Genomic DNA, 26,794 nt, shown 5'->3' with positions numbered 1-26,794 from the left:
AACTAGTGCATGTAGCTCACTGACCCTCCTGGCAGAGGTAAGAGCAATAAGGAAAAGTACTTTCCAAGTGAGAAACTTGAAAGGAGTGGTAGCCAAAGGTTCAAATGGAGGCTTCATTAAGGTGGAAAGAACCACATTGAGATCCCAGATTACAGGAGGGGCTTTAAGAGGTGGTTTCACATTGAAAAGACCCCGCATGAACCTGGACACCAGGGGATGAGCTGAGAGAAGTTTTCCATGAACCGGCTCAAGAAAAGCAGCAATGGCACTGAGGTGGACTCTGATGGAAGTAGACTTAAGGCCAGAGTCAGACAAAGAAAGCAGATAATCCAACAATGTCTCCACTGTCAGGGAAGTGGGATCAAGATGATGAAGAAGACACCAGGAAGAAAATCGTGTCCACTTCTGATGGAAACATTGCAGAGTGGCTGGTTTCCTGGAGGCATCTAGAATGGAACGAACGGGCTGAGACAAAAGAGTATCATGAGAAGTCAGCCCGAGAGATACCAAGCTGTCAGGTGCAGAGACTGGAGGTTGGGATGTAGAAGGGTCTCCTGATGCTGTGTAAGCAGAGAAGGAAACAGTGGAAGAAGAAAAGGTTCCCTGGAACTGAGTTGAAGTAGAAGGGAGAACCAATGTTGCCTGGGCCACCTCGGAGCAATCAGAATCATGGTGGCTCGTTCCCTCTTGAGCTTGAACAAGGTTCTCAACATGAGAGGCAGAGGAGGGAAAGCGTACAGGAACAGATTGGACCAGTCGAGGAGAAATGCATCCGCTGCCAGACGGTGAGGAGAGTAGAGTCTGGAGCAAAAAAGGGGCAGCTGGTGATTGTGAGGAGCTGCAAAAAGGTCTATCTGAGGAGTGCCCCATTGAGCGAAGATGGACTGTAGAGTGAAAGGATCGAGTGCCCACTCGTGAGGCTGGAGAATTCTGCTGAGCTTGTCCGCTAAGGAATTCTTTTCTCCCTGAATGTAGATAGCTTTCAGGAATAGATGGTGATCTATGGCCCAAGTCCAGATCTTCTGGGCTTCCTGGCACAAGAGGCGAGAGCCTGTCCCACCCTGTTTGTTGATGTAGTACATCGCAACTTGATTGTCTGTGCACAGCAGGAGGACTTGAGGAAAGAGAAGATGTTGGAAGGCCTTGAGGGCATAAAACATCGCTCTGAGTTCCAGGAAATTGATGTGATGCTTCATTTCCTGAGCTGTCCAAAGTCCTTGAGTTTGGAACTCGTTCAAATGAGCTCCCCAGGCATAAGGGGAGGCATCGGTGGTGATGATAAGTTGATGAGGAGGTAGATGGAAGAGAAGACCTCTGGAGAGATTTGAGGATATCAACCACCATTGTAGAGACTGACGAAGAGATGATGTCACAGATATGTGACGTGAGCAAGGATCCATCGCTTGGGACCACTGGGTAGCTAGGGTCCATTGAGGAGTGCGCAGGTGAAGACGTGCGAAGGGTGTGACATGAACTGTGGAGGCCATGTGACCCAAGAGTATCATCATTTGCTTGGCAGAGATGGAATGTTGTGGAAGCACCTGCTGACATAGAGATTGAAGCGTTTGAAGATGGTTGGATGGCAGGAACGCTCTCATGAGGACTGTGTCCAAGACAGCTCCGATGAATTGAAGTCTCTGAGTGGGGATGAGATGAGATTTGGGTAGATTGATCTCGAACCCCAGAAGTTGAAGAAACAGGATGGTTTGGTTGGTGGCCAGGAGAACAGTCTGAGATGAATTGGCCTTGATTAACCAGTCGTCCAGGTAAGGAAAGACCTGAAGGTGGTGAGAGCGTAGAAAGGCAGCCACCACAATCATACATTTGGTGAACACTCTTGGAGAGGAGGCAAGACCGAAGGGCAGCACCTTGTATTGGTAATGACAACGATTGATCATGAAGCGTAGGTACTGTCTGGAGGCCAGATTGACCGGTATATGAGTGTATGCTTCTTTGAGATTGAGGGAACATAGCCAGTCGCCTTGATTGAGAAGAGGGTAAAGAGTGGCCAGAGAAAGCATTCTGAATTTCTCTTTGACCAAGCATTTGTTTAGATCGCGAAGATCTAGGATGGGTCTGTGATCTCCTGTCTTTTTGGGAACTAGAAAATAACGGGAGTAGAATCCTTGCCCCTTTTGATCTAGAGGAACTTCCTCTATGGAGTTCAGAAGGAGGAGGGATTGAACCTCTTGAAGAAGGAGGGAAGACTGAGGAGTGTTCAAAGCAGACTCTTTTGGTAGACCTTGGGCAGGAAGAGTCTGAAAGTTGAGAGAGTAGCCGTGGTGGATGATGTTGAGGACCCACTGGTCCGAGGTGATGGTTTCCCAACGGCTTATGAAATGAGTAAGGCGTCCTCCTATAGGCAGCGGAAGATGGGCAGATGGAGGGATACTGGCTATGTCCTGGAGAACCAAGTCAAAAGGGTTGTGAAGGTTTTTGTGGAGGAGGAGGCTTCACCTGTTGTTGCTGCTGTGCAGGTCTAGTGTTTTGCCTTTGTTGTTGCCTCTGACGCCTGGGTTGTTGAGTTGCCGGTGGCAAAGGACGAGCCACAAATCGACGCTGGTAGGCCGATTGCTGACGAAAAGGCCTGGTAGGTGGGGTCTTCTTTTTTGTTTTGAGGAGAGTATCCCACCTAGTTTCATGAGCCGAAAGCTTTTGAGTAGTGGAGTCCATGGATTCTCCAAACAGCTCATCCCCCAGGCAAGGTGCATTAGCCAGTCGATCCTGATGATTGACATCAAGTTCTGACACTCTGAGCCATGCCAGTCGGCGCATGGCCACCGACATAGCTGTGGCCCGAGAGGTCAGCTCAAAGGTGTCATAGAGCGACCTGACCATGAACTTTCGAAGTTGTAAGAGCGATGAAGAAGTTTGGCGAAAGGCAGATTTTTTACGGTCAGGGAGGTACTTCTCAAAAGCAGTCAGATTTTGTATGAGATGCTTGAGATAGAATGAGAAGTGGAAAGCGTAATTCCCTGACCTGTTGGCTAACATCGCATTCTGGTACAACCTCTTGCCAAATTTGTCCATGGCTTTACCTTCTCTGCCAGGAGGGACTGAGGCGTATACACTAGCTCCCGTGGATTTCTTTAGAGTGGATTCCACTAATAGAGACTCATGTGGGAGCTGTGGTTTGTCAAACCCAGGAATCGGGATGACTTTATATAAGGAGTCTAACTTGCGGGGGGCTCCAGGTATGGTCAAAGATGTCTCTAAATTCTTGTAAAACGTCTCTCTCAAGATGTCATGGAGAGGTAATTTGAGATATTCCCTTGGAGGTTGGTCAAAATCCAGTGCATCAAGAAAAGCTTTGGATTTCTTTGACTCAGCCTCCAAGGGAATAGAGAGAGAGTCACACATCTCTTTTAAAAAAGATGAGAAAGAGGTTACATCTGGTCTAGAGGATGGGTCTAAAGCAGAAGGATCCTCATCACCAGATGAACATTCCCCTTCAGAGAGAAGAGGGTCCTCTGAGTCACCCCACAGATCAGGATCCCGAACCTGAAAACTGCGGTCTCGAGATTCCGGTGTGGAGGGTTCCAGGTGTCGGGATTTGCGTGCCGACTTACCTGACCTCATAGACACGGTACCGGGAGACATTAAGGGCTGCATCGGTGCCGAAGTCTGAACAGCCTGGTGTTGAGCTCTCGGTTCCGGTGCGAGGACTGGCATGGAGACCGAGGAAGCAGAATGTAGCGGTAATGACAAAGTGGATGCCGAAAGAAGGGGCTGCTCCACTGTCGGTACCGGTGGCTCAGACCGGACCGGGACCGGAAGGCTCGGTGCCAAAAGTGCAGGAAGGAGTTGTTGCAACTGTTCCTTAAGCTGGACCTGCAGGACAGCGGCGATCCGCTCGTCCAGCGAAGGCACCGGTACCGCCTTTTTCTTCTGCGGTACCTGCGGTGCCGCTCTACACCCCGAGGATGAGGAACCCGAGGTCGAGGGGCTCACCTCTATTGGGGCGGAGCGCTTCCGTGGACGCCTCGAGGTCGGTAGGACTGGGCTCGCTGCTACTGAGACCGGAGGACGCTCCAACGGGGAAGGCTTCTTAGCCGGCTTACCTGAGGGATGCGACGCCGATGCGGTATTGTGCGGTGTCGACGAGGTGGGTGCCGACTGAGATGGGGCCGATGTCGGTGCCGGTGCCGCAGAGTCAGACATCTCGGCACCAAACAATAATTGCTGCTGGATCTGCCGATTTTTCAGAGTTCTCTTTTTTAAAGTCGCACAGCGGGTGCAGGTAGACGCTCGATGGTCAGGACCAAGACACTGTAGACACCAGTTGTGTGGGTCAGTGAGTGAAATGGGTCAGTGAGTGAAATTGGTCGTGCACACCGCTGGCACTTCTTAAACCCGGGTTGAGGGGGCATGAAGGTAAAAACGGCTTCTGCCAAATCGAAGGCCGAGGCCTCGATGGTGGCAACAGGCCCTGCCGGGGCGAAATTGAAAGAAGTGAAAAAAAAACCCAAAGTTTTTTTTTTTAAAGAAAAGAAAATGAAGGAAACAATATTTCCTTAAGGGTTTACGCGAGCGGGAAGGCGATATGAAAAAAGTCTTCAACAGCCGTTGAAAGAAACGCGTCTTCTTAGCTCCGCGGAAACTAAGAAACTGGGGACCGCGCGCCTCTGTCGGGCGGGAAGGCACTCGCGCATGCGCGGTGCGGCCTACTAGAACTTTCCAAGTTCTTAGAGTGCAATCACTCTAAAATTGTCCGTACCGGGGCTCCGTCGGTGCCGTCACCCATCAGTCAAGAATATGCTGCCTGCTTGTCCTGGGATAATAAATTTAATGATGTGTGGGGGCCATTTTTTAAATTATTTTAATGAATAATTTACACTTTTCCCAATTTTAATTCTTACATGTGGATCAGGGGGGAGTTGGATTTATATTAATAATATATATGAATGATAAGATATTATATTCATGTGGTATATTTTTTGTTGTATATGGAAGTGGGAGGAGGTGGGGGTTATATCTTTTTGTTGTATGATATGGTAGATTTTCAAGTGATATTGTATTCTAATTGTTTGATATTTACTGTACACTTGTGAATTATAAAATGAATAAAGAATTAAAAAAATATATATATATTTGTCAAATGAACTGTATGACTTACCTGTAAGGAAACTCTCCCTTTTTATTCTCCTTAACTGCAATGCTTGGCTTCTTTGAGAAGGAAACTCCAAACTCAGTGTCATCAAAATCATCCCAGCTGCTTGAAGACTTTAACACAGACTGGCCCCAGCGTCTCCTAACATTTTTAACACCTACAGCATGGTTTTGAGATCCCATAGGTGCTTGTGTCTGTAATTTAAAAAAAAAAGACTAGTTTACATTCTTTTTTTATTGTTAATTAGTGAGTAAGCAGCCAATAAATGGTTAACACATGAATACCAGCAACATATTATTTTGCTTGGGACTTAGGTGAAAAATAAAGGAGGGATATTACTGACAACTTCCATCCCCTATGTTGGTATGCTCTCCTATAAGAATATTGGGCTCACTATTCTTATCAATTCAACCACTCCAAATTCTATTTTCCTCTAATATTTCTCTTCAACTCTTCTCAACCCCTACATTCATTTACGCTACTCTTCTTTATAGAACCTGCTAGCTCCAGGACCATACTCATAAGATAACACTGTTCCCCTCATTCTATAAATTTGTGTTCACAATTTCATGACTAGTGCGCAAAATTGTGTATACAGGTTTTAGAATAGTGCCAGTTATGTAACTAACAAAGCCAATTAATGTCTAACTTAACAATTAAGTTCCAATAACAGCCCATAATTGCACTGATTTGCAATTAGCATACAACTGCAAAAGGGATATGCACACGGGTGCATCCAAAGCTTGTCTTGCAGTTGCATGCATAAGTTATAGAATACTATCACTTTAGCACACAACTGCCAACAGATAAAAATGTTTACACCAGCCTTTGATACAGTATAAGTGCTCATGCCTAAAGTTAGGTACATAACTGCTGACTTAGACTAGTATGTTTATGTTTATTAAATTTTGATCAATCACAAAATTTTGGCCATGCCAAGTATAAGTTACTTACAGATAACTGGAGCTAATCTCCCAAAACAGATAATATTATAAAAGAACTCCAATAATTTACAGGAAAAATACAATCACTCAAGACACTAATTTAGCTCTCAAAAATTAAAAGTGTACATAAATTAAAATTAAATAAGAAAATATGACTATAGGACATGGTCATATGCATATACAATATAACAGTATATAATCATGTAATCATCATGACTGCCACTGTGATTGAACTGATCAGCCTCACAGAGTATTGAAGGCCATAGTAAAAGGATGTGTTTTTAGGCTAGTAAGTCAATTCTCATATCAACAAATGTAGTGTAGTTAAATGTGCCTTGTCTGTAATGTTTACGTATAAATTAATTGTAAGGCACTGTCAAAGTTTGAAAACCAATAAAGATTAATAGAAAAAACAAAAAAAAACCCAAAGCAAATGCAAAACAATGAAAAACAAGAGAACAGGTTATGAAAAATTAGAAACCTGAGTGACAAAACAATGCTATAGAGAGACATGCACTATTAGAAGGGAGTGCCTGAACCAGGAATCCCCCAAACAAAGTGCTAAACCCATTCTGATGGCACTCTTATAAAGGCTGGTCAGAAAACAGAAATCCAGCTTATCAGTACTTGTAAAGGCAGATTATCAGCGAATCAGCAAGGCATAGGGTGGGATCCCAGAATAAAGTGTGGATTTACAAGAAAGAAGATTAGCAAAGGTAAAAACCTAATCTTTCGTTCTTATACAATCCCACTTTATTCCGGAAACAGTGGGATGTAACAAAGCAGTCACAAAAAGTCAGGGTGGAACTGATGATCCCACTGCCAATACAAAGGCACCAAAAGCAGCATCTTGCTGGGCTAACACATCGATCCTGTAAAACTTGGTGAATGTATACAAAGAGGACCAGGTTAAGGGGAGGGTTATATTTTATATGATAAGATGAATTAATTGTAATTACACTTTTCATATAATAATTGAATATAATATGTACAATTTAATTATTGTAAGAATGCAAAAATCTATAAATAAAAATTTAAAAAAACAAAAACAAAAAAAAACAAAGAGGACCAGGTAGCATCTCTGAAAATCTCATCCAGAAAAACAGCCGATGACTCTGCCCAAAAGGACGAAACACCTCTTGAAGAATGAGCCCACACCGTGAGGGGGCAGGGCTTCTTTCCACCCACCACGTAAGCCATGGAAATGGCCATACGGATCCACCTGGAAATGGCGGTCTTAGAAGCAGGCCTACCCTTGTGGGCAACACCCGGTTCTGCTCCCTCGAACCAGAGGAAACAAAAGCAGGAAGTCAGACTTTCTGATTCACATGAAAAGCAGAAACCACTTTTGGAAGATAGGAAGGAACAATACGCAGCATCACAGAGGAATCCAAAATACGAAGAAAAAAATCCCAGCAGAAGAGAGCCTGTAGCTCCAAAACCCTATGAGCTGAGGTAATAGTCACCAGGAAGTCCGTCTTGATCGTGAGATCCATCAGGGAAGCCTGCTCCAGAGACAAATACGGCGAATGAGCCAGAGAACAGAGAACCAGATTAAGGCCCGGATTCTGTATAGGACGCCAGTATCAGAAGCCGCCTAAGCAGCTTTTGAGAATAGGCACACAGGCAACTTTACAGACTCGGACACAGACAAAGCAGAAATACTCAACAACTACTTCTGTTCAGTTTTCACCTGCGAAGCACCAGGATCCGGTCCTTAGCTACAGACAAAGGGGAATTTGGAGGACCCATTCCGGGACATGGAATTTACTGCGAGCGAGGTCCACCAAGAATTATCAAAATTAAAAGTAAACAAAGCTATGGGCCCGGACGATCTACACCCTAGAGTACTGAGGGATGTCCTGGCAGAGCCGTTAGCTATGCTCTTCAATCTTTCCCTAAGTGAGGGAAAAGTTCCCCTGGACTGGAAGACTGTCAATGTTATCCCGCTCCACAAAAAGGGATGCAGGTCAGAGGCTGAAAATTATAGACCGATGAGTCTCACATCAATAGTGAGTAAACTCATTGAGAAGTTGATCAAGAACAGATTGGACACATTTCTGGATGATGAAAGATTAAAGGATCCCCACCAGCATGGCTTTACAAATGGAAGGTTTTGCCAATCCAACCTGATAAGCTTCTTTGACTGGGTAACAAAAAAACTGGATGAGGGTGAGTCCCTGGATATTGTGTATTTAGACTTTAACAAGGCTTTTGATATAGTGTTCCACACCGTAGGTTATTGAATAAGATGAACACGTTAGGATTAGGAAAAACACTGACGGCATGGTTACAAGACTGGCTTAGCGGCAGAGTTCAAAGGTGAACAGTATCCCCTCAAAAATGTCAAAAGTGACCAGTGGAGTGCCACAGGGTTCGGTCTTGGGCCCGATGCTATTTAATATCTTTATTAGGGATCTAACTCAGGAACTTCGAGGCAAAATTACATTATTTGCTGATGATGCTAAACTATGCAACATTGTGGGCAGAGCAACAGAACCTGATAGCGCAACCGGGCCCAGCACTATGGAGCAGGACTTGCTTTTGTTGGAACAATGACTCATGACTCTTATGATATCTTAGAGAGCATCCACCACATAATCCATCCCCTCCAACATTAGTTGGGGGGGGGCATATGTCCTCCTCTGCCGTGGGACTGCACCGCAACCTGGTGTGGCAGGCACGTGCCACAAACGAGACTGCTGTTATGGCTTTGATCCCAAAACCTAATGCTTCAAATTGCCTCCTAAACTCATCTACCATATTTTTCGCTCCATAAGATGCACTTTTTCCACCCCCAAAAAGGGGGTAGAAAAGTGGGTGCGTCTAATGGAGCAAATACACCTCCCCTCCGGTACTTTTTTTAACAGGCGGTGGTCCAGCACAGTCTCCTGTTGGACAGCTGCCTTTCAGTTGCAGAGCGGTGAACAACAAAGGAGAGTGACCTTTGCGCTTCCTGCCTGGTCTCGCACCGCTCTGTGATTGGCTGAAGTCAGTTCCGCTCTGCAACTGAAAGGCAGCCATCCAGCAGGAGACTATGCTGGACCACCACCTGTTAAAAAAAGTACCGGGGGAGCTGTGGGCTGCGGGCTTCCCAGCACCACACGCACCAGATCACCAGATGCACCTATGTGTAGAGGAAAAAACAAGAAAAAAAAATTCTGAACCAAAATTTTTTTCTTGGTTTTTTCTTCTAGAGCGAAAAATACAGTACCTTGTGGTCCTATGCATCCTTTAACATCACACCTCCCTCATTACACCTTCTCAGTTTGATTGCAAAAGGAAAAACTGAAGAGGAGCTGAAAGATGTGATTGACATTCTTTTGCAACAGTTCACAACCAGAAGATATTCACCTAGAGTAGACTCCTATGTTTATGTAACAGAAATGATTAATTTAATGAAATTAATACTAGGACTATCATGGGAGATAATAAGGTCTAACATGTGACCAGCAGTATGAGTTGGAATATTTGACAAACTGATGTAGATCTAGATCTCTTAAAAAGACTGAGAGGAGTTATCAACATGAAGGTTAAAGTCCCCTAGAATTAAAAGAGAGGAGATCTATCAAACAAATTCTCCGGTTTATAAAATTAATTGGAATAAATCAGAAATTTTACCTTTAAATGTCTATTGTTTGAAAGGTTTATTTGATTCTTTTCCATTCATATGGAAATAGGATGGTTTTAAATATTTAGGTATTCAAATTAAAAATACAATTCATGACAGTAAAAGAAAATGAAAAATTTGTATTAAAAAGAGTTACGGAGTTATGTTTTTGTTTTTGTTTTAAATTCTTTATTCATTTTAAAACTTTCATCAAGTTTACAAACATTGCAAGAAATAAAATAGATTTAAACACTTGTACATCTTATCATTATATCTTATAATTGCAAATATAACCCTCCCTCTCCCATCTTGGGATCCCTCTAGTTACTTTTATTTTTCATATAATAGAAACCCACCCCCCACCCCACCCTTATCTTACATAGTTAATAGAAAAATATTAGAAAATGGCATCAATCATGTCAAAAGGACGTTAATGGTTCCCAAATTCTAATAAAGTTTTTATAATTTCCATTTTGCACCGCTATTGATCTTTCCATTCTATATATGTGACAAACTGAATTCCACCAAAACTTAAAATTAAGCCTACTATGGTCTTTCCAGTTATTAGTAATATGTTGAATGGCTACTCCGGTCAAAATCAATAAAAGTTTGTTATTACACATTGATATAAGAACATAAAAACATAAGAACATAAGCAGTGCCTCCGCCGGGTCAGACCATAGGTCCATCCTGCCCGGCAGTCCGCTCCCGCGGCGGCCCAAACAGGTCACGACCTGTCTGAATCACCAGAAGGGGCTCCCTTGCCACCTTGGTTTCTCATTGAAGTCCTATCTTCCCATCGAAGTCCTAACCCTCCGGTCTTGCACATGCACGACCTGGTTGGGTTTCTATACTTATTACCTGGTTAGCTTTCTATACTTGTGTTACATCCCAGCTCCTCCCTCTTTATCCCATGATCCCTTTATCCCTCAGGAATCCGTCCAATCCCTGTTTGAATCCCTGTACCGTACTCTGCCTGATCACTTCCTCCGGTAGCGCATTCCAAGTGTCCACGACCCTTTGGGTGAAAAAAAACTTCCTTGCATTTGTTTTGAACCTATCTCCCTTCAGTTTCTCCGAATGCCCCCTCGTACTTGTTGTCCCCTTCAGTCTGAAGAATCTGTCCCTATCCACCCTCTCTATGCCCCTCATGATCTTGAAGGTCTCTATCATATCTCCCCTGAGCCTCCTTTTTTCCAGAGAGAAGAGCCCCAGCCTATCCAACCTCTCGGCGTATGGGCAGTGTTCCAGCCCTTTTACCAGTTTCGTTGCTGTCCTTTGGACTCTCTCAAGTACCGCCATGTCCTTCTTGAGGTGCGGCGACCAATACTGAACGCAGTATTCCAGATGTGGACGCACCATCGCTCGATACAATGGCATGATGACTTCCCGCGTCCTGGTTGTTATGCCCCTCTTTATGATGCCCAGCATCCTGTTGGCTTTTTTCGAGGCTGTTGCACACTGTGCAGATGGCTTCAGTGATGCATCCACCAGCACACCCAAGTCTCTCTCAAGTCTGCTGTCTCCCAACAATGCCCCCCCCCCCCAATTTGTAGTTGAACAACGGGTTCTTTTTCCCTATATGCATGACCTTGCATTTTTCCACGTTAAAGCGCATTTGCCATTTGTTTGCCCAGTCTTCCAGCTTGTCCAGGTCCCTTTGCAGGTCCTCACACTCCTCCCTGGACCTAACTCTGCCGCACAGTTTGGTATCGTCTGCAAATTTTATAACCTCGCACTTTGCCTCCTTTTCCAGGTCATTGATAAATATGTTGAAGAGTAACGGCCCCAGCACCGATCCCTGTGGCACACCGCTTGTGACTCCCCGCCAGTCAGAATATTGGCCCTTCACTCCGACCCTCTGCAGTCTACCCGACAACCAGTGCTTGATCCATCTGTGCACATCCCCTCCCACCCCGTGGTTCCACAGCTTCCTAAGCAGCCTTTCATGTGGCACCTTGTCGAAAGCCTTTTGAAAATCGAGGTAAATGATGTCTATGGGTTCCCCATTGTCCACCCGACTGCTTATTCCCTCAAAGAAGTACAGAAGGTTCGTTAGGCACGACCTTCCCTTACAGAATCCGTGCTGGCTTGTTCTCAGTAGGCCATTCCTCTCGATGTGCTCGCAAATGCCGTCCTTGATCATAGCTTCCACCATCTTCCCTATAATTGAAGTCAGGCTCACCGGCCTGTAGTTCCCGGGGTCACCCCTCGATCCCTTCTTGAAGATAGGTGTGACATTCGCCAATTTCCAGTCCTCTGGTATCTCACCAGTTTTCAAGGATAGGTTGCAAACATGCTGGATTGTGCCCGCTATTTCTTGTCTTAGTTCCTTCAGAACCCTTGGGTGGATCCCGTCCGGGCCTGGTGATTTACCGCATTTTAACCTGTCTATCTGTTTGAGGACATCCTCCTTACTTACCTCTATGTGCTCCAATTTTTCGGCCTGTTCCCCACTCATGAGCTCCTCTGAGTCCGGTATATTAGATGTGTCTTCGCTCGTGAAAACCGACGAGAAGAACGTGTTCAACCTCTCAGCTACCTCTTTATCCTCCTTAATCACTCCCTTCCTATCCCCATCGTCCAACGGCCCCACCTCCTCTCTCGCTGTTCGCTTCCCCTTTACGTAACTGAAGAATGCCTTGAAGTTTTTCGCCTCCCTGGCCAGCCCCTCTTCGTATTCCCCTTTCGCTTTTCTAACCTCTCGGTGGCATTCCTTTTGGCATTTCCTGTGCGCCTGGTGATTTTCCTCCGTTGGGTCCTTTTTCCATCTCCAGAAGGATACTTTTTTGTCATTTATTGCCCTCTTTACTTCAGTTGACATCCAAACCGGGTCCTTTGATCGCTTGTTCTTGCAGCCTTTCCTGAAACTGGGGACGTACATTCTTTGTGCTTCCTGCAGGGTGTCTCTGAATAGGGTCCAGGCGCTTCCCACATCCTAAAGATGTTTCTGAGCTTCCTCCCCACCATTTCCCTCATAGCAACATAGTTCCCTTTCTTGAAGTTGAGCGCAGTTGTTGCAGTCCTCCTTACTATGGGTGTCCCCCTTTCTAATGTGAATCTGATCGCGTTGTGATCACTGTTGCCTAGTGGTCCTCCCACTTCTACCCCTCTTGCAGGCCCCCCTAATCCATTTAGGATGAGGTCAAGAGTAGCACCCCCTCGCGTCGGTTCTTTGACTAGTTGCTCCATGAAGCAGTCCCTCACAGCTTCTACAAATCCTGTTTCCCTAGTGCAGTTGGAGTGACCCGTACTCCAGTTTATTCCCGGGTAGTTGAAGTCCCCCATCACTGTTACACTTCCAGTCCTGCATTCCTGTCTCAGTTCCGCTTCCAAGTCGTGTCCGACTCCTTCTGGCATACCAGGTGGGCGATAGTACAGCCCCAGTTTTATGCCTGCACCCTTGTTTCCCGGCAATTTGACCCATAGGGATTCCAGCCCCTCTGCCTTCGTTGCCATATCCATCCAGACCGAGTGGATAGAGTCCTTTATATATAGTGCTATGCCTCCCCCCTTCTTGTGGGTCCTGTCCCTCCTGTAGAGCTTGTACCCCGGCAGCGCCACATCCCATTGATTTTCCTCTGTCCACCAGGTTTCTGCAATTCCAATTATATCTAGGTCCTCCCCCTTGGCCACGACTTCTAGTTCACCCATCTTGGCCATGAGGCTTCTTGCATTTGCATATAAGCACCGCAGGTCTCGTAGGTCCCGTCGTTTTTCCTCCACCTCTGCATTTACCTGGGCCGCCTGCCCTTGGATTTCGGGCAGTTCTCCCATTCCCTGTGTTTCTGCTTTGCCCTCAGCCTTTACCCTCTTAGCTTTCAGCTTCCCCACATTCCCGCCACCCCACTTCCCCGCTTTTCCTCTGGGTTTTCTAGCCCTACCGGCCCCCTCCTGGGCTATCATCCCTTGAGCCTCTGTTTGATCCCCCTCGCCTTGTGGTACCTCTATATTGCCCTCAGCTTTCGCCCTCGTGCCACCCAGTCCCCCTGTGTCTCCATGCCCCTTAGTCTTCTCCCAGCAAGCTCCCTTTACCTGATGTTTCCCTCGCTGTCTGATCATAAGATCCTCCGGTCCCTCTGCTTCCTCCCTGCAGTCAGCCCGTTCAGCATCTGTTCTGGATACTGTTGTCCGAAGCGTCAACATCAGATCAGCTGTCGGCTTTCCCCCTCTCCTCAGTTTAAAGCCCTCTTGATCTCCTTCCTCACATTGGCTGCCAGTAGTCTAGTTCCCGCTGTGCTCAGGTGCAGGCCGTCCCACCGGTAGAGCTTGCTCTTTCCCCAGAAGGACGTCCAGTTCCTCACAAAGTGGAAGCCCTCCTCCTGGCACCATCTCCTCAACCATGCATTCACAGCCTGGAGGTCTGCCTGCCTCTTTGCATCTGCTCTCGGTACAGGCAGGATCTCCGAGAATGCTATCCTCCGTGTGCTCCGCTTCAGCTTTCATCCCAGGACCCTAAACTGGTCAGTCAGTGTGGCCATGCTGAAGTTCCTCCGGCTCACATCATTCGTTCCGACGTGGATTATTACCGCAGTCTCCTCTGTCTCTGCTCCGTCCAGGATCCTCTCGATCCTATCAGTGATGTCTCGTGTCTTGGCCCCTGGGAGACAAGTCACTAGCCGGTCCTCCCTTCCTCCAGCTACGTGACTGTCTACCTCTCTCAAGATCGAGTCTCCCACCACAATAGCAGATTTCCCTTTCCTCAGCAACCTCCTCTGCCTCAGGTCCGTGTCCTTGGTGTAATGCGGTGTCTCTCCCTCGGGGTCCCGGTGAGTCACGGTCTCCTCCTCTTGCGTGGTTCCTCCGCTAGGTCCTTCCCCAGTGTCGCTTTGTGGATCCTGGGTCTCGTCTGCCGACATCCGTTTGTGCAGCTGCTGGTCCCGTTCCTCCACCTTCCTATAGGCCTCCTCGATGAATCTCTCGAGGTCCCTCACCTGGTCCACAATGGGGCCTGCTCCGTCTGTGTTCTGGGTTGATCAGCTCGTCTCCTCTGTGGTGCGCAGTCCCTCCAGTTCCTGGACCCTGACCCTCAATCTGCCGACCTCCATCCTCAGGCTTTCCAGTTCCTGACACCGACTGCATATGTACTCCCGCCTTCCCAAGGGGAGGTAGTCGTACATATTGCACTCTGAGCAGTATACCGGAAAGTACCTCTGGGATCCTGGGTCCTCCATCGCTCTCGTAAAGTGCTGGTGTGCTCCTGCTGATTGGAGCCTGTTATTTTGTTAGCTTCAGAATCCAACTGTCGTCACTGCAGGCGCTTCACAAAGGCGCGCACTAAGGCGCATGCGCCTTTGTCGGCGCGCCAAACGGCTGAGCGCCGTTGGCGCTGTGCTCTTTTAAATGTTCCCTTTCGGTCAGGGAGAGGGGCGGAGCAGGGCTCCCACGCTGCCTCTCTTCAGGAACAATCTGGATACGCTGTCTCCCGCTGGTGGCCTGAAAGGGGGCCCGGCTGGCTGCTGTGCTCTTTTAGATGTTCCCTTTCGGTCAGGGAGAGGGGCGGAGCAGGGCTCCCACGCTGCCTCTCTTCGGGAACAATCTGGATACTCTGTCTCCCGCTGGTGGCCTGAAAGGGGGCCCGGCTGGCTGCTGTGCTCTTTTAGATGTTCCCTTTCGGTCAGGGAGAGGGGCGGAGCAGGGCTCCCACGCTGCCTCTCTTCGGGAACAATCTGACTCTTTTTTCTCATAGACATACCAAAAACTACAGTATCATAAGTTAATGCTACATGATTTTCCAATAAACATTTTACTTGATCCCAGATTGGCTAAGATCCAAAAGGCTAAGATATGGGGACAATAGAACAAAAGACGATCTAAAGTCCCTATATCGATATTACAATGCCAGCATCTATTAGACAAAGAACTATTTAACTTTTGCAATCTAACTGGGGTCCAAAAAGCTCTATGTAACAAAAAAAAACCAAGTTTGTTTCATAGACGTTGACATTGTACATCTCATTCTCCAAGACCAAATCTGTGGCCATTGAGATGCTGAAATATCATGCTTAATCTCAATGCTCCAAATATCCCTAAGAGTATTATTAGGCTTTTTTTTAACCAATTCACTAATAGTTTTATACCATTGTGCGGCCTGATGTCCCAGAAAGTCCGCCTGAAAACATAAAAATTCTATGCTAGGTTGAGTATTCAAATTTTTCCATTCAGGGAACCCTGCCTGAATGGCCTGCTTCAATTGCAACCAACGAAAATATTGTGATTTGTGGAGCCCCAAATTATGTTGCAATTGTGTAAAATCCAGCAGCTTACCATTAGTAATTACATCATTTAAAGTTCTGATTCCTGCAATTATCCAATGTTTCCAGACGACCTTGAAACCGCCAATTTGAATCTTGGAGTTTAGCCATATGGATTGATTCATTGAGTTATTAATAGAAATTGCTGTTAAATTACTGACAAATCTTAATGTTTTCCAAGTATCCATTAGAATTCTATTTTCTTTGTACAATCTGGGCATCTTGATACTGAGAACATGAGAAAGATGTAAAGGAAACATGAGTCGCCATTCCAAATATAACCAATCAGGAGTATACTCAATGAGATCCGGGAGGACCCAATACATACCTTGACGTAAAATATAGGCCTGATGGTACCTATAAAAGTTTGGAAAATTTACCCCGCCCTCCCTAATTGGTCTTTGCAAAGATGCTATAGCAATTCTAGGAGTTTTACCAAGCCAAATAAATTTTATAATAATCGAATTCAATTTTTTATAAAAAGACCCATGAAAAAATACTGGTATCATACCCATTTGATAACAAACTACAGGCAAAATCATCATTTTAACCGTTTGGACTCTCCCCCACCAAGATAAATGTAACGGATTCCAGTGCTCACATAATTCTGTAACCTTTTTTAACAACCTTTTTTCATTTTCTTTTACAATCTCATCTACTGTATTTTTAATCCATATTCCTAAATATTTTAAACCATCTTCCTTCCAAACGAAAGAAAAGGAATCAAACATACTTTTTAAACAATGTACATTGAGTGGAAGAAGTTCAGACTTATTCCAATTTATTTTATAACCTGAAAATTTACCGAACTTGTCTATCAAATCTAACAAACAAGGAATGGAAGAAACAGGATTTCTCAAATATAATAAAATATCGTCTGCATAAGCAGAAAACTTATATTCCCAATCATTACGAGGAATACCCTGTATCCCCTTTGCTTGATTAATAGCTAACAAAAGGGGTTCTAAAACTATATCAAAAAGCAAAGGAGATAGTGGACAACCCTGTCTAACTCCCCTATGTAAATGAAAACGATCTGACATTTTATTATTGATATATAATCTTGCCATAGGGGAGCTATACAAAGTCTGAACCATTTGAATAAATCCTGAACCTATACCAAACCATTCCAAAGCTTGATACATGAAATCCCATTCCACTCTGTCAAATGCTTTTTCTGCATCTAAAGATATGGCAAAAGCCGGTTCATTCATATTTTTAGTTAAATTTAAAGTGTGGAATGTCAAACTTGTGTTACTAGAAGAATGTCTATTTGCAATGAATCCAGTTTGATGTACATCAATTATATAAGGGAGAGCCTTAGCCAATCTCATAGCCAAAGTTTTAGCCAGTAACTTTCCATCCACATTAATTAAAGATATCGGCCTATAGTTTGATACCGAAGTAGGATCTCTATTTGGCGTAAGGTAAAACAATAGTTACAAGACTCTGCCATAGTACCTGTAATACAACCTTATTTAGTTGAAATTGATATAAATTTAATAAATGAGGAAGTAACAAATTTTGAAATGTTTTATAAAATTCTACTGTAAAACCATCCCCACCTGGAGCGGATCCAACTCTAAGAGACTTCAATGCAGTTTCCACTTCCTTTAATGATATAGGCTCATCTAATCTTCTTTTTATATGATCAGGAAGTTTTGGACCCACTAATAAATTTAAAAATTCCACACCACTTTGAAGTTTATCAGCATAAGACTTGGAAGAATACAAGTTTTTATAAAAATTAAGAAATTGACTTAAAATATCATTAATCTGAGTATGCAAATTTCCACTACTATCTTTAATTGCTATTATTTTTACTTTTCTTTTTTTTGCTTTAAGATAATTTGCAAGTAATCTTCCCGCCTTATTGGAACTTCCATAATACAAAGTTTGCTGGGAAAACAAATCTTTCCTCGCCAATCTTGAAGAAATCTCATTATATTTCCCTTTTACTTTTAAGAGCTCTTGTAAAGTATCTTTCTGCCAATTACTAACTAATTTAGATTCTAGAAATTTAATTTCTTTTTCCAGATCAGTGAATTGTTTAACCAATAGTTTTCTAGTATGTGCCGAATAAGAAATAATATGACCTCTCATAGTAGCTTTAAAAGCATCCCACAACATTTCAGTATTAATATCCACTGTATTATTAATTTGGAAAAATTCAAATATCTTCGCCTTAAATTCTTCAAGAAAAACTGAATCTGCAATCAGTGTATTATTAAATCTCCAAACTGATCTATTTATTTCCTGTTGAGTTACGGAGTTATGTGAGCAATGGAATCCTTTACATCTTTCTTGGTGGGGGAAAATTCAAACTATTAAAATTATGATTTTGCCTGTGGTTTGTTACCAAATGAGTATGATACCAATTTTTTTTCAAGGGTCCTTTTATAAAAAGCTTAATGGTATTCTTACGAAATTTCTTTGGCTTGGTAAAATGCCTAGAATTGCTTTAGTATCTCTGCAAAAACCAATTGAGGAGGGTGGGGTAAATTTTCCAAATTTTTATAGGTACCATCAAGTCTATATTTTACGTCAGGGTATGTATTGGATCCTCCCAGAACTCATCGATAATGCACCAGATTGGTTATATCTAGAATGGCGCCTCATGTTTCCTTTGAATTTAGTTCATTTACCAAGTATTAATATGCCTAGGAGATATAAAGAGAACATAATTTTAATGGATACATGGAAAACATTGAGGTATATAAGTAACTTAACATCTATCCCAATTAATAAATCAACTAATCAATCCTTATGGATAAACTCCAAGATTAAAATCGGTGGATCTCAAGTCATTTGGAAGAACTGGATTATTGCAGGCATTCGAACTCTGAATGATGTTATTTCAGATGGTATACAGCTTGACTTTGCAACATAGATTTGGTCTTAATAAATCACAAAGTTTTAAGTGGTTGCAGTTGAAGCAGGCTATTCAGGTGGGGATCCCTGAATGGAAAAATTTAAATACTCAATATAGTCTGGAGTTCCTGTGCTTCCAAGCAGACTTCCTAGGACATCATGCTGCATTGTGGTATAAATTATTATCTGGATACTTGAATAAAAAAACAAAGTGTGGTCTTAGAGACATTTGGAGCTTTGAGATTAAGCATTAGATTTCTACATCTCAATGGCCACGAATTTGGTCTTGGAGGATGAGATGTACAGTGTCAGCATCTATGTGACAAACTTTGTTCTTTTTGTTGCATAGAGTGTTTTGGACCCCTGTTAGATTGCAAAAGTTGGATAGCTCTAAGTCTAATAAATGCTAGCATTGTAATCTGGAACCAGGGACATTAGACCATCTACTTTATTACTGTCCTTTCATTAAGTCATTTTGGGATTCAATCTGGACTCAAGTAAACTCTTTATTGGAAAACCATGTTGCGCTCTCCTATGATACCGTTTTATTTGGAATGGTTATGAGAAAAAAGAGTCAAATATCGTCACATAATAATAATCTTTTATTAGTTATGACAGGGGTAGCCATTCAACATATTACCAATAATTGGAAAAGTCATAAGAATCTTAATTACACATTCTTGTGGAATTCGTTGTGCCATATTTTTAAGATGGAAAGAGTAATAGCAGTACAAAAAGGGACATATAATAACTTTATAAAGATATGGGGGCCATTGGAAAAATATTGTGATGAATAAACGTCATTTCTTTTCTGTTCCTTTTCTTTTCTTTCTTAGTTTTATCTAGCACACTCAAGGGGGGAGGATGGATTTGGGATGTTATTAAATACGAGATGTTATAATATGTTGTATAACATTGCATATTCTATTTTAATTGAGAATGGGATAAGGGGGGGAGGGGGAGTTTTACACTATTATAGTTCATATGTTAGATAATATAGTGCTATATTGAAATTATTTTTATGATATATTTTTATGCACTTATTGTTTGATCTGAAAATGAATAAAGATTTAAAAAAAAAAAAAAGAGAGGAGATCTAGCATTAGTATCTGGGACTGACTGAAAAATTAGTTCCCATTTTAATGAAGATAAAGGAGGCAGTAGAAAAGTAAAAGGTGCAAGGCAGGAAGGGTATTAATCTCCAATGACTGATTCAGAGTATGGCAGATTACAAGGAAAAGTTCAATGTAGAGAAATGTAAAGTCTTGCACGTAGGAAACAGAAACCTGAAGTACAACTACACGATGGGAGGGCTGGTAATGGGTGAAAGTAGCCCAGAAAAGGACTTGGGAGTACTGGTAGACAAGATAATGAAACCGTCGGCCCAGTGCGCAGCGGCATCTAAGAAGGCGAACAGAATGCTAGGTATCATCAAGAAAGGAACTTACAACTAGAAAGAAGGAAGTTATCTTGCCGTTATATCGGGCGATGGTGCACCTGCATCTGGAGTACTGCGTCCAATACTGGTCGCCATATCTTAAGAAGGACATGGCGATACTTGAGAGAGTTCAGAAAAGAGCGACGAGATTGATAAAAGATATGGAAAACCTTTCCTATGCTGAAAGATTGGAGACACTGGGGCTCTTTTCCCTGGAAAAGCGGAGGCTTAGAGGGGACATGATAGAGACTTACAAGATCATGAAGGGCATAGAGAAAGTGGAGAGGGACAGATTCTTCAAACCTTTGAAGACTACAAGAATGAGAGGGCATTCGGATAAATTAAAAGGGGACAGATTCAGAACCAATGCTAGGAAGTTCTTCTTCACCCAGAGGGTGGTGGACACTTGGATTGCGCTTCCAGAGGGTGTGGTAGGACAGAGTACGATATTGGGTTTCAAGAAAGGATTACGGTATTTTCGCGGATATAATACGCGCGTTATACGCGTTTTTACGTACCGCGCATACCCTTCGCGCGTTATATGCCTGAGCGCGGTATACAAATTTTTTTTTACATATTTCACACCCCGCCCAACGCCCGATTCATCATCCGGAAGGACGCTCACACCCCCACCGCTCGCACCCCCACCCCGAAGGACCGCCGACTCCCCGACAATATCGGGCCAGGAGGGAGCCCAAACCCTCCTGGCCACGGCGACCCCCTACCCCCACCTCGCACTACATTACGGGCAGGAGGGATCCTAGGCCCTCCTGCCCTCGACGCAAACCCCCCTCCCCCCAACGACCGCGCCCCCCAAGAACCTCCGACCGCCCCCCCAGCCGACCCGCGATCCCCCTAGCGACCCCCACGACCCCCCCACCCCCCCTTCCCCGTACCTTTGGTAGTTGGCCGGACAGACGGGAGCCAAACCCGCCTGTCCGGCAGGCAGCCAACGAAGGAATGAGGCCGGATTGGCCCATCCATCCTAAAGCTCCGCCTACTGGTGGGGCCTAAGGCGCGTGGGCCAATCAGAATAGGCCCTGGAGCCTTAGGTCCCACCTGGGGGCGCGGCCTGAGGCACATGGGCCCAACCCGTCTGTCCGGCCAACTACCAAAGGTACGGGGAAGGGGGGTGGGGGGGTCGTGGGGGTCGCCAGGGGGATCACGGGTCGGCTGGGGGAGCGGTCGGAGGCTCTTGGGGGGGGCGGTCGTTGGGGGGGAGGGGGGTTTGCGTCGAGGGCAGGAGGGCCTGGGATCCCTCCTGCCCGTAATGTAGTGCGGGGTGGGGTTAGGGGGTCGCCGTGGCCAGGAGGATTTGGGCTCCCTCCTGGCCCGATATTGTCGGGGAGTCGGCGGTCCTTCGGGGTGGGGGTGCGAGTGGTCCTGCCGAGGGGGGAGAAGAATCGGACGTCGAGGGGGGGCATCAGGCTTTCAGGATGGGGACAGACCTTCAAGGGGGGATAGGACTTCAAGGGGGGACAGGCAGACCTTCAAGGGGGACAGGCAGACCTTCAAGGGGAGACAGGACTTCAAGGGGGACAGGCAGACCTTCAAGGGGGACAGGCAGACCTTCAAGGGGGGACAGGACTTCAAGGGGGGACAGGACTTCAAGGGGGACAGGCAGACCGAAGGGAGTGAAAAAGCTATAAAATAAACCCACTAGCGTGTTGAGAGGAAGAGGTGGTCTGGGAAATTCTGCTGAGAAAACTCCGGGTCGGGACAGCGCACGGAGAGGCGGGGCAGTGCACGGAAAGTCAGGGCGGGTGAACGGTGAGTCGGGGCAACCAGAGGAGAGTCGGGGAGGGCGAAAGGAGAGTCGGGGTGGCCAGAGGAGAGTCGGGCAGCATGCGCGGTATACCCATGAGCGCTGTATACAAAAGTTTCCGTACATACAAGTGTGGTTTCTGCGTGCTATACCCGTGTGCGCGTTTTACACGGGTGCGCGTTATATCCGCGAAAATACGGTAGATGTTTTCCTGAAGGAAAAGGGGATTGAAGGGTATAGATAGAGGATTAATATGCAGGTCCTGGACCTGATGGGCCACCGCGTGAGTGGGCTGCTGGGCATGATGGACCTCTGGTCTGACCCAGCAGAGGCACTGCTTATGTTCTTATGTTAAAATTTTATTTAACCTGAAATTTTGAAGAGATAAGAATTGCCAGACCACCTCCTCATTTATACTAACTGGACAAATAGAAAACTGTAAACCCATCCAGTAGTGCTTAAAATAAGAGGGACTCTTCTTTTACATGGAGCAAAGTTTCTGTCCAGCAAATTATGTCAAACTTATGAGCTAAAAATCTCTCAAAGCAAACAATTGTTATGATTTACTTGTTTTAATAGCCTTGCTACTGCTTGAAGTATACTGAATGGCAGAATGTCTTAGTGATTAGAGAGGCAAGTTGTGAATCAAGGAAGCCAGGGGATCAAATCCTGCTTTGCCCATGGATACTGCTTGGGGGTAATTCTACAAAGGGAATGCCAAGAACATGTATAACTGAGTAGAATACCAGCACATACTCGTTCACATAAATGTCAATATTTTGGCTATGCAAGAGTTGGCATAAATGATTACCCTATATCATGGATTATAGCATTTTACTCAGACTCAGCCTGCAAACTATGCTACCCTTCCTTTTACTAAATTGCGATAGCGGTTATTAGTGCAGGGAGCCGCGCTAAATACTCCGAGATTATCGGAGAGAGCATGAACTCGCAGGCCTTAAGCATGCGTAGATGCTCAAGGCCCAGCAAAGAAGAGGAGGCAGATCTTTGGGCACCGGCACCAATGCACAGGACATGCTGGTGCCGGTGGCCAGATGCAAGTAAGAAGCCTGTTCGGGTGGGTCTGGGGGATTTCAGATCGCAGCAGGGGGGTGCCAGATCGTGGGGGGGAAGGTGCTGGATCGTGGGGGGCGCCGCTCGCAAATCGAGGCACTCTCGATTTCCGAGGTGCCGATTTTGCGAATGTTTTGCTTATCTTGCAAAACACTCGCAAACCGGTGCACTTGTAAACCGAGGTACCACTGTATATGCAAATATGTCAGTACAGTCGACTCCACCTAAGTGCACGTCGGTTAAGCGCACGCTTCAGTTATCCACAGCCTACCACCATGGCCCCATTTTTTTTTTTTTTTTACATTAATGTCAATGGACGTAAACTCCAGATAATTGCAATTCTGATAAGTACACAATCCGCTTATGTGCACTGATGTTATAGGTCCCACCTCTATTCGTTCACATTATGTTCATTCCGGTTAAAAGCCATCAAGTTCTCATGTGGATGAGCCACGTGTTTCGGATCAGCAGTCTAGGCCTGGCCAGGGGTTCGAACTTTTGGAACTGCACCATGGCGTCACGTGGACAAAAATCTTTGTCTTTGGCTGAACATGTCCACCATGCTGGACAAAAGTCATTGTCTTTGGCTGAACGTGTCGATGTCTTAAAGAGACTTGACCAACGGGAGAGTCAGGTCTCTATTGCAAAACATTACACCATTCATCCTAGCCTCAATAATAATTGTACTCAGGATACCTTATACACTCCAATGGGAATTCAGATTCCACTGTTCTCAGAACAAGTCAGTGGTGTTGGAATTCTTCACCATTCCCCTTACATGGAGAGTAATAAATATCTTTTATGGAGATATATATTTTTTTCTTTTTCTTTTCTTTTTCTTTTTACATCCTTATATATTCTACACCCAAATAACTTATTATAGCTTAAATAGCTTATAAATCGAAAAGGGGTTAAAAGTGTATCACTTAGCTTAAGATCCTTATCGGTTCCCCTTCCCGACGCGTTTCGGAGTTCTTTTTCAAGGTCGGGGGAACAAAAGATAAGGTTAGTCCTCAACCGTACATTTTCTGCCACTGGCTATCCGACACTATTCTGGCTATTCTGCCAGTGGCAGAAAATGTACGGTTGAGGACTAACCTTATCTTTTGTTCCCCCGACCTTGAAAAAGAACTCCGAAACGCGTCGGGAAGGGGAACCGATAAGGATCTTAAGCTAAGTGATACACTTTTAACTCCTTTTCGATTTATAAGCTATTTAAGCTATAATAAGTTATTTGGGTGTAGAATATATAAGGATGTAAAAAGAAAAAGAAAAGAAAAAGAAAAAAATATATATCTCCATAAAAGATATTTATTACTCTCCATGTAAGGGGAATGGTGAAGAATTCCAACACCACTGACTTGTTCTGAGAACAGTGGAATCTGAATTCCCATTGGAGTGTATAAGGTATCCTGAGTACAATTATTATTGAGGCTACTATTGTTTCATATTTTGAAGTGAGTCATAAAAGTTTGGTAGACCATTCATCCTAGCCAGATTTCTCAGATTTACAAACCATATTGAAAGACTGGTAAAACAACTGCAACAGCAGCAATCCTACCAGAAAACAGAGAAGACTTGGGAAGGCTGGAGATGTTGAACAGGCATTGCTGTGATGGTTTGCTGAAGCTAGAAGTCGTCAACTGCCAATCAGTGGGCTTCTGCTGATGGAGAAAGCAGCACAGCTAACTGAAAAACTGGGCGCAGAAGACTTCAAAGCAACAAACGGATGGCTAGAGAGGTGGAAAGTTCATAATGGCATAAAATTTAATAGGAAGCATGGCAAAAAACAAGATGCGGATGAGTTTGGTGCAGAATGATGGTCATGGAAGTGTTGCCATCAGTCACTGGTGGATATGAACCATGCAACGTTTTCAACACCAATGAGACAGGCCTGTACTGGCATGCCATCCCTGATGGAACATTGGCTTTCAAATGTAGCGAAACTGTTGGCTTCAAGGTGCCAAAGGAACAATTGACATTGCTGCTCAGTTGCAATATGGACGGTAGTAAAAAGCTCGAGCCACTGGTGATTCGGAAGAATCTAAATCCTCGGTGCTTCAAAAATATTAAACACCTGCTTGTTGAATATGAAAGCAACAAAAATGCATGGATGACGGTGACACTGTGGGTTGAATGGTTGCAGAAGCTTGACAATCTGATGGGAAGACGTAGGAGGCACATTGTAATGCTGTGTGATAACTGTGCAGCACACAGCAATGAAATAAGAGTAACCAACATCAAACTTGTGTTTCTTCCACCAAACACGACCTCTTTGATCCAACCTATGGACCAAGGGATAATCACAAACTTCAACCGTCATTAAAGGTCGCTTGTCTTAAGATATGTAATGGCAGTGATTGATGCAAGCATGGAATCCAGCCCCTGAGTTTGCGAGAAAAATGACAGTGCTCGACTCTCTTCACATGGTACGGGAGGCATGGAGTTGAGTCTCATCATCAACTATTGCTATTGAAGGGCGAGCTTCATTCAAGCATCTGATGAGACAATTGAAGCTGACACTTTGTCCATTGAACTCCCAGTTGGACTCTTGCCACAAGAGTTTGAGCCGTATGTCGCCGTTGACAACGATGTGCCCACATCATCTGACAGCACTAATTCCGATATCTGTACAGTCATAAAGGACACTGCAGGCAACCAAGAGTCTGATGAAGATGGAGATACTGCTGCGGTCATCATGACTAATGAAACACCTGCAGAAATTGTTTCATTCTCGGACATGCTGAAGTCCCTACACACGCTGCATTGTTATCTGGAGATAAATGGATGTCACGACTATGGACAGTTTTACAGCATTAGTAGTCAGATACACAGCCTGAATCATGCAATCTGCATGCAGAAAACAGTGACTAATTATTTCAGTAGAATGTTGGTTTAAAAAAAGGTTTACAGTGTATTGCATTAGATGGAACAGTGCTGTTTCTATAACTGAACCGTATTAGATTGTATTCGGTGTGTTTTTTGCTGAATAAAAGATTTATTGCATTTGACTACAGCATACTGTGATTTTTCCTTACTAAAAAGTGGTACTCTGATTAAGTGCACACTCCGTTTAAGCGCACGTGGTGGTCTGGTCCAGAGGCCTTGCACTTAAGCAGAGTCGACTGTATTCTGGTCATTTATGCAAATTCTTAGCACCTAATGTTGGTGCCCTCTTTACAAAATTACATTTGTAGTGCTAAAGTCTGGTTTCATACTCCACTAAATTTTTTAACCTTTAGGAATTAATCAATTCTGATGGATTTTAAAAACTAATCAATCTCACTTGTCACATTTAAGCTTTACTGTTCATTAACTTACTGGAGATGAACCTTTACTTATGTCCAAATGTGTTTGCTGAAGTTTTAGTGGCTGCTGATTATTAGCTGTGTTCTGTGGCAGTTGAATTTGCTGGAGAGGCTGAGGCTGTGATTGAGTCTCATCAGGAACATCTGGTAGAGCTGGGGCCATGTTCTTTGATACAGCTGTTGACTTTGACTCTGATAGTTGAATTGGTTTATTCTTAATTTGCTTCTGTTCTAGATATTGTGGTGAAGGCCCTAATGCTTGGCCTACTTGAAAATAAGGATACTTTAAGGCCTGAAGAAAAAATACATTGTATCATAAAAGTTCATAGATGAATAACCAGATGTGCATCATCAATCAGTACAAGTTTATCATTTGCAAACCTGAACAATCTATACAATTACAAACTAAAATATGTTCCA

At 44.4% G+C, this 26,794-nt stretch overlaps 1 protein-coding gene across 8 annotated transcripts in view; it reads right to left on the bottom strand.

Annotated features, from left to right (window-relative positions):
• Positions 1-26,794, bottom strand: part of MAK (male germ cell associated kinase) — a 148,434-nt gene that overhangs the window by 32,380 nt on the left and 89,260 nt on the right. For all 8 annotated transcript variants that reach the window (XM_033934679.1, XM_033934680.1, XM_033934682.1 and 5 more), the window contains 2 exons: positions 26,388-26,666; positions 5,117-5,304 (listed from right to left, as the gene is read on the bottom strand). In XM_033934679.1, the coding sequence (XP_033790570.1) occupies positions 5,117-5,304; positions 26,388-26,666 (467 nt within the window). The remainder of the gene's footprint in view (positions 1-5,116; positions 5,305-26,387; positions 26,667-26,794) is intronic.

This window comes from Geotrypetes seraphini, chromosome 2 (assembly GCF_902459505.1).
Source record: "Geotrypetes seraphini chromosome 2, aGeoSer1.1, whole genome shotgun sequence".
In the NCBI taxonomy this organism is placed as follows: Eukaryota; Metazoa; Chordata; class Amphibia; order Gymnophiona; family Dermophiidae; genus Geotrypetes; species Geotrypetes seraphini.
This window is presented reverse-complemented; position numbering and strand designations above follow the sequence as displayed.